Source organism: Bombus vosnesenskii, unplaced genomic scaffold, assembly GCF_011952255.1.
Source record: "Bombus vosnesenskii isolate JDL3184/JDL3185 unplaced genomic scaffold, Bvos_JDL3184-5_v1.1 scf7180000013267, whole genome shotgun sequence".
Classification (NCBI taxonomy): Eukaryota; Metazoa; Arthropoda; class Insecta; order Hymenoptera; family Apidae; genus Bombus; species Bombus vosnesenskii.
In genome coordinates this window covers 6166902-6175884 of record NW_022882927.1, presented here as the reverse complement: position 1 = coordinate 6175884, position 8983 = coordinate 6166902, and the positions used below count along the sequence as shown (strand labels likewise).

The following is an 8983-nucleotide window of genomic DNA, read 5'->3' as shown; positions in this document are numbered from 1 at the left end:
AAGGTAAATAAAGGAGCAGGAGCAACGTTTCATTAAATGGGGCAAATGATAATGTGCCATAACACAATTATAAAAACGTAGAAAAAATAAAAGATTATCCTTATCGATGTGATTTCTTAATATTGATTTTAAAAGATTGTATAATTTAATTAAAAACGTTTCCATTATGTTAGATAAGAAGATTGAGATCGACTTGGTGATACAATCTTGATTCACAAATTCAGAATTGATAGTGTGATCCATATTTTTCAGAATCATTGACTGACGCTTTGTTCCACTATTTATCCAAGTATACGCTACGCAAAGGCATCCCGTATACAAAAGGATATGGGAAAAATCTGCATCATCTATGAGACGACTAGGCCCTTGCAGCAAGGTCAACTCTTTCCGAAAAGGAGAACAATCGGTGTTAGCCAAGCGATTTTTGTATTTCGCAGAACAAACCACATTTTTAACTCTTTAACAAGTTATTAATTAATCAAGCGGTAAATGCATTCTTCTTTGACAAAGACGGCCTGCAATTCGAGAGCTCTATGCCTTCTTTACAAAAACATTAGAAAAAATTTATTTCTATTGCTAATAATTCATAGAGAAGAAAAATATGCCATAATTCGAAAAAGATTCATTCTTGAGTCACAATAAGACGATTATGTATATGATAGATCGGGCAATTCTATATCTTTTCATGTCGTGCGTTATCATATTATAATGTTTTAAGATGTAAGCATTAGTATATCTTACAATGGCTTAGTTGGTTTACAAGAAAGTTGACCTCAGCTATTCATTTAATCTCGTGAGATTTTTAATATGTACATTGTATTAGCATGTACATAAAAAAAAGACAATAGGATTGTACGATAAGGATGTCCTAATATTTTATATATTAATAAGTTATACGCGATTTTATATATCGTAGAATACCCCTACCAAATGATAAATAATTTTATAGTTAAGTATAGATATAAATATAGATTGATTGAATTATACATGAAATTTTATATTGTATGAAGATATATGTAGATAAAACTTGTTTATTTAATATCTCTTAATATAGAAAATATTTCCAATATTATACAATTTTAACAATAAAAATCTCTATCGACAAAATTCCCTCCAATTTTATGACTTTCTGATCTATTTATCGCAAAGACAAAACTATATACCTAGAACAATTATTGACCAAAATTTAAACAACAAATTTTTTACCTTTTGTTTTTCTCTTCTTTACATTGTTATTAATAGTTTAATATTTACATAATGTTCGATATACATTAAATTAGGATGTTAATCATCTAAACGCATTCCTATAAAAAAAACAAAAGAAATTATTATTTACTGCATTTGAGCTTAGATCAATTATAATGTTTTAATAATACGTACGTTTCACTTCCAACATTAATCGAAATTCCAAATCGGATCACATAACCCTGGTTATGGGGCTGGCACCCTTTTCAAATTTAAATTACGCGCCCTTTTCTTGATTGGCGCAATCTATAGATGTCGCTGGCGTAGCTTCGAAGATGAAAATTTTTACGAGTTTCTCTCCTATACACGACGCTACTATAGGTATGGGTACATCTACCGCTCAGAGTGATCCTTACCTTCACAGATTGTGGAGTAGCCATTACAGTGCTGTTGGAATAGTGTGCGTTGCGAACTAGCCTGTCAGTCGACCAATCAAGAATCGTTCGTGTGTCGGTGGGTAAGTTTTCACGAAATGTGAGAAACCGTTGAACGAAGTGACGATACTACGGGATACACACATGTACATTTGGTCGCCGTCGTCGTCGCGATAGTCGTCATCGTCGACGTCGGCGTTGATTGTGCGCTGATCTTGATTGTAGCCATGCGAAACTAAGCTGATTCGCACCAATAGAACCAAACCATATACACATTAAAAAAAAAAGAGAGAAAGTAAATAATAAGAATTTGTCTCGTTTAACCGAACCTTGTTTGCAAGCAAGACAGCTTCGTAAGATAGTGACATCGTTATCCTTTATTCTGGTATTTATAGACCCAAAGCCGATGCACTCGATGGTGATTTTCTGAAGGTGAAAGAGAGAAAACAGGTCCCGAGATAAGTAACGGAAAAGAAGCATTTCTTCTTCGCTGCACGCGCGGGCTTTTTTCCGGGTACGGATTATACGTGTGTGAGTGCGCCATAGTTACACGAGTTATATTCAATGTAAGACGGAAAGAGAGAGGTATATAGAAAAGCAGGAACGAACGAGAGTGATAGGGATACTTGAGACGAAACGAGAAAGCTTCGATAGTGAAACGAAGTGAGAACGAGAGCGTTAAAGCAGGGGTCGTGAGGAGAAGGAAGGGATCTCCGTCAAAATGTCGCTGAAAACACCAACGCGAATACAGTGATTGCTTTTCGTCGTTTAACAGGGGGTATGTGATCTTCCTCCACTTCGTTCGATTCATTCTTTTCATATTCTCACGATGATCCTTCTTATTGGTTTACGTTTAAAAATACATACAATTTCCTCGACTATTTCATTGAAAGATAGAAAAGTCATAGATGCATCGATTGCGCACGGTCACCCGGTTTCCCTCTGTTTGTTTCCATCGGGCTTTGTATAACTTTGTCGTGACTGTGTGCATAACACGCAACGGCCATCTCGTTACAGTAGTGAGCATAGATATCTCCTGTTTATGCCTATCTACCTGTATTTTTCATTTCTTGGTTATCGTACATACAATTCGACCAAGATATTCGGCAGTCACACTCGTACCTCCGATGCACCAAGTACTCGTCCGTTGCTAAACTGGTCGCTAGTCGCATACCATTCAGGTACCTTTTTCAATTCGTCAGTTTGATTCCTCTTGGAGGAGCTTCCAGTCCGATCTCGGGAATTTTAGTTTCCATTTTGTTTCAACTTTTTTCTTGGATTTTTTTGCTTTCACCTTTGCTAACGTTCGTTGTTTTTCGTCCTTTGAGAACCGATGAAAATAACCGAGGCATACGTGAATCTTCAAGACCCTAGGTTACATTACGAATTTGTCTTTTCTCACTATCACGTAGATATTTCATCGTATCAAAATCTTACGTGTTTCTTTTAACACGATCGTTCTTGGTTATTTGGTTTTTCGGAATTTCTTCTGGGAAAGCATAAAACTGCACCAGCGGGAAATTTTGTTATATTTAGCGTTATAGAAAATAACATTTTTTCTCATGGTTGATTTAATATTATTCGAATTGATAATTTTTAGTAAGCTTGAGAAATTTTACAATTGAGCAATTGGTGTAAATAAATGAATGTCAGAATAAAATCTAATTGTTTATTCAAGCAATGCAACTGTAGTGTTCTTTGAAAATACTGGAAGAATCTGTGCATGTATATGAGCATAATTTGTTTTGAAGTTAGTGATTTTTTAAGTGCAATTTATCTGTTAACAGGTATATTGTTTACAGTATCATTAACCATACTATCCTTTTATTACATTATGAATATATTATTTTCTAACACCACTGAGTTCAAATGGATATTCTCCTATCCTTTTTCTTTATATATTCTGATAATAATTTTTGTATAAAGATAATTTTTACTCATAATGAATTTTGATTTTAGATTTTGGTGGAGTTGATCAGCTAAAAGTACCAAAATTATGGTGTCAACTCGTCAGTCAAGTAGTATGGGTGGAAGTAATGGAGGTGGGCCGGCTGCTGAAGTTACAGATGTGAATTCATCCAGAAGACAACAATCTGTAGCAATGACTAGCTCATATACCGGACCATCTGTTTCGGAGCCACCTCCTTATAGTAATTTAAACCTCCTTGATTTACCAGTTGAAATCCTTGACAAGATTTTTAGTTATTTGGACTATAATACAGTGGCTCATTTACGTCCTGTAAGTCAAAGTCATGGGATGAAATGGTTATATAACTTGTAAAATTTTATACACGATGTTTTCTTGATGTTTATAAGAAATATATGTTCATCTTACATTTATTTTTTGTAGGTTTGTCATCAGATGGATCGTGTTTGTGGATCAATATTGAATTCTACTTTTCAAAAGCTTCAGGCACAAATGTTGAATCGTTTTCAGGCAATTAAAGCACAGATGCCAAGGCGTGAATCTGCACGCCGTAATCACCCATTAGCTTGTGAATCAGATATTATTGAAACCCTTCATATGCGTCTTACCTTGCTCCAAATGAGTTTTGGAAAGCACATTGAACGTAAACATTGTTGTTTTTTTCCTGGAGAGGTAAATGAAGTTCTTCTTGCTAGTTACAAAAACAAAAATATGCAATATACAAATTTATATAAGTTCCAATTTTTAATTATATTTCAGATTTTAGATGAAGTTAATCGTATTTTACATTATATAAGAGTTACTCCAAAATTAGCCAGACCATACAAAGTTACAGATGAGTTGTTTGATTTAAGTACTATGGCTATGGAGTACTTTAAAGAACGTATTGAACCAACATTACCAGAAATTCCCTACTTTGGAGCAGATTTCTTAGATCTTGCTGGGACATTCTCCTGTGAGCAAACAACACAAATTTTAAGTTTCTTAAAACGAAATTAATGAATTGCTTTATATAGTAATTTTTGCTTTTAATTGTACGTTTTCGTATACGATTTATTTAAATGTTACAGCTTCTAGTAATGTGAACAAGCCATTCATGTGCCTAGACTCTGCACCTTTAGCTGTTGGAACTGGTAAATCAGGAAGCAATAGTGGAGAAGGTTCCCCCCCACACTCTTCAGATGAGCCCGGTCTCTTAGAGTCTAATGTGTCACCTCCACAGTCGAATATGGTGTTACGAAAACGGATTCGTAAAATTAAACAAGGCATGAAGCGATATAATAGTCAACTAACATTAATGCGTAGAGATTTGAGGAATTGCAAAGCAAAGATAGCAGAACAACAGAAACAGATTGTTGAATATGCTACACGTCTTGATGAAAACGACAAGAAGAACGAGGAAACCTCCCGTAAATTTAGCACACTCCTACAGGTATTTACTAAGGTACTCTTAGTACTTGTAAGAAATAACACACAACAGAAAAGATATGTGCTAGTCTGGCTAAAAATATTAGTTGAACATATCTAAAATCCAAAATGAAATTTCTAATCATTCGTATGTTTCTCTATTACTTCATAGTTTATGAAATTGTGATTGTATATTGTGTAGGAATTGAACAAGTGTAAAACAGAGCTTCAGTATTGGCGATCTAAGTCTCCGGCGATACCCGTATGTGTAGTCTGTGGGCAATCTGTGTTAGTCCCAACGGAGGATTTACAAGCTTTAACAAATCAAGGTGTATTACCAGAAACGCTTGATGAAGGATTAGACTTCATTCCCATAGCGGATGCACAGAGCCTTACCGAAGTGGCACCACAACCACCAGTTACACAACAACCATCGTCACCACCACCACCAGCGCCGCCACAACCAACCGTGGAAATGGCACCACCAAAGGCTCCTGTGCCTTCACTACTTTCAAAACGGAAATCCACCACAGAGGAAGCACCGAGTGACGCTGGGAAGAAACCTCGTCGTACTGCCAAGTCACGCCAGGTTAAACGCTCGAAGATATAAATCGATACTGATCATGGTACAAAAATATCTGTGTAAACATCTTTACTGGGTTCTTGAAAAAGGTCTTTCTATTTGGAGTAACATGTTCCTTTACGCTAGCGAGCGAATGATCTTACAAAGAGAGATACTGGGGCGCGATGCTAATTTTTCTATAAGCTTTTTCGTAATGATGGATTTTAAAATATTGAAATATAGTACTCGATTTTGCGGACAAATGATTAATATTTCCAGTTCTATCATTACACAAAAGCTGATCGAAAAATCAGTGTTATACCTCGTGCCTCTCCTTGTTAGAAAAGTACAAAATTCTTTCCTGAACGTCCTGCATTTCGCGCAACGAGCCTCGTTTTGACAAATTCTAGCCATGTTGGTTACCGCGCGAAGGGAATTGACGCGATTAATTTTCCTATTTTATTACGGACGGATTTGTCACACACCGTGGCGTCTACAAATATTCTAAATGATAGCTGATCATTCGTGTCGTTCGTAAAGCAACAAGAGCGCTACTTTTTTCGAACCCGTTTAATTATTATTATTATCGTGACGGTATATACAAGGAGAACGGAAGGGTTGAATTTTGCATAAAATGTTTATTTTACAATAATATCACGCTAATAGAGCAGATTAAATGTCATACGGCGACAAGCAAGAATTCACCTTCTGTATTCCTTGATTACAAATCATGCACTGATTTATTATTTACTTTCTAAACGTTTCTAACATAATTTTATTGTCGTAATATTTTGTCCTTAACAACTTAATTTAATACCTACTAGACAATACACAAGAACAAATACAGAAATGGAAAATTTGATAATCGAACAAAGGAAAAAATATATTCTTTCTATTCAAGTCGCGAAAATTCATCTTTCTGTGTACTTTACTATTTGTTACAATTCTGAATTGAACAAAAATTATCAAATTTGATGAATTTTGTTTCAGGTAGGCAAGAGGATATTCTTGTCTTTGTAGAAATTTTTGTATAAAATTTCGAGTGGACATTAGACATGATTCTAGCAAATTTTCTTTCGCAGTATCAATGAATAAGTACCTGAGAGGACTGAATGAGACTAGTTCGCGCAGGTACTCCAAGTTCATCAATATTCATATCAATTTCTGTCTAATTTATCTAAGTCTGCTCAATTAAACAACAAAAAAAGGAAAACAAAAGAAAAATAATTTTTCTATGAAAATGGTTTGCGCACCATGTTGTGTTATCAATTCAAGCCTCAAAATGAATAGAAAAGTCAAAGGTTTTGAAAGCTGAATTGCTTTTGCATAATGACATGTGATATATCAATTTATGTTCTTTCTTGGCTGTTAAAGCACGTACGTGTAATTAAAAAGATTAATTTAATAGAGCAGCTCACCCTAGACGAAATCAAAACATTTGTAATAATATGAAGTTTTGTGAGCCTTAAAAAAATACGAGGTTAGGGAGAAGGTGGAAATATGTTGAAATATCATAATGGATGTTATTTTGTTTTCAACTCGCCATCGTTCAAACATGTGAGTTTCTTCACAAGATGGTGTATATTGCAATATTAATAGCGCTAGGAAATAATTTATAGGATCAATTATTTATAGGAAAATTATTATCAGATTATTTTTAAAAACATTTTCCAAACATCAGTTTCTTAATTTATCAGTCATATCGACTAAAAGAGTAATTACAAATTTCACCCCACGTTCTTACAAAAAAGTGAAAAAATACAATGCCAGAGAAAGGAGTGAATGATTATTGAGATCAATAGTTATTAAATCAGATCAATAAAAAAAGTTCGTGATTATGCAATTTCTTTTAAAGTCGGACGGACTACCGTGCGCGATGCTCGATGATCGGACTGCGTAGATTCAATTGATTAATATTATTTGCACCAATCCTAATTAATCTTAAAGAATTGTAGTTTGAAATATTGTGAGACATGTAGAGTCATGAATCATCAATTCATGATTCTAGTAATAAATATAAAGGATACTGATAATAAGTAAAAATGATACTTTATTATAAATATATAAATATATATATATGAGTGCGGTACTTGCCAGGATATGCATACCACACAGAACAGTTTAGTTTAAACTTTAATGGAACAATAAGATATAATAATTAATTAATGATGAAATAATTATCGAAATATATATAATTTTTTATCGATGTCGAAAATTAATTAGGAGAAAAAAAAGGTGGGAAAAAATGAACTTAGCGAACGGACGGGATGAGTACGTCACGAACATGCATGTATGTGAGAAATTGTGCGAGAGAAATGTAAGCGCGCGTGATATATATATATATTAAAAATACTAAATTCAAACTTAATGAGAATTTACGATGTGATGCTTTATCGATTTAACTGCGGGAAAGTGACCTTTATTCAAATAAAATACATGTAGGGCGTTTCTGGCTACGAAAGAAATGATTGAAAAAGAAAACTCAAGAAATGAAATAAAAATGAAAAAATGTGTGAATTTTACTTAATGTTATGTTGAATAGGATTGCGGGGGCGGGCGTAATTAAGTCACTGTGTCGGAAATTTCGAAATGCTTGCATTGTATGCTTATTATCGCGAATAGTAATACGTTTTGACGGATTAAATAGTAAGAGGAACGAAAAACGATAAAAAAGAAAAAAAAGAAGAGAAACACGAACGAATGAAAATATGAAAGAAAACTGTGTAACGAGAGTCACATTTTACGTGAATATAATCTAGGCCCCTGAATGTAACAGCATCCTGTATACAGTCTTCAGAAGAATTGTATTTATGAATCAATAACTAAATGTACTCCCACTGAAATATTTACACTTCCGATGATACACATTGCCAGTTTATGGTCTTAAAATAGTTTAACAGTCATCGGCTTTCCGACATTATCCGTCCCCGAACGATACAAATGTAGCGTTGTGTACTACATATATGAATCTACTAAGGATATACAATCGAATATAACAATGAATACACAATTTAGAGGTAGAATAATTTCCTAATTAGTAGTACTGTGCATTGTTAACAATGCGAGCACAGAAACGATAATTTGTCGATTTTCATTCATCATGATTAAAAAAATCCGAGGACCATGGTTTGTTTGCAGTATATCTGTGTATTAGCAGGTTGAATGGTCTCCGGGTCACAAGTACACAATAAGCAATTTACGAAGGAGAATACCATATACGTGTACTTTGAAAATTTACACATATGAGGAGGAAGTGTATAGGAATATAATTGCCAGCGTTACGGCCCGAAACGTCGTACCGCCGAAAAAAAATGAGTTATCATAAATGATTTTACGTGTATTAAAGCGATTGTAAATATATATATTAGATACACCTTATAATAAACGTAATTTAACATAAAAAGAAGTACTCTTGTGAATGCATTCTATTTTGATTATATATAAAAAGGAAAGAAATAGAGCAAAGAT

General features: G+C 34.1%; 1 protein-coding gene across 5 annotated transcripts; it reads left to right on the top strand.

Annotated features, from left to right (window-relative positions):
* Positions 1 to 1677: 1677 nt before the first annotated feature.
* Positions 1678 to 8921, top strand: LOC117230433 (F-box only protein 28). 5 transcript variants are annotated; one of them, XM_033487877.1, is made up of 7 exons: positions 1791 to 1914; positions 2015 to 2397; positions 3579 to 3858; positions 3970 to 4218; positions 4306 to 4501; positions 4617 to 4978; positions 5156 to 8921. In XM_033487877.1, the coding sequence occupies exons 3-7, from the start codon at positions 3616 to 3618 to the stop codon at positions 5561 to 5563; spliced, it is 1458 nt and encodes a 485-aa protein (XP_033343768.1). In that variant the 5' UTR covers positions 1791 to 1914; positions 2015 to 2397; positions 3579 to 3615; the 3' UTR covers positions 5564 to 8921. The 5 variants fall into 5 exon arrangements, with proteins under 5 accessions (XP_033343773.1, XP_033343768.1, XP_033343771.1 ...); XM_033487880.1 differs by having other exon boundaries at positions 1800 to 2397; positions 5156 to 5579; positions 6506 to 8921; XM_033487879.1 differs by adding an exon at positions 3220 to 3406 and having other exon boundaries at positions 1800 to 2397.
* Positions 8922 to 8983: the final 62 nt, after the last annotated feature.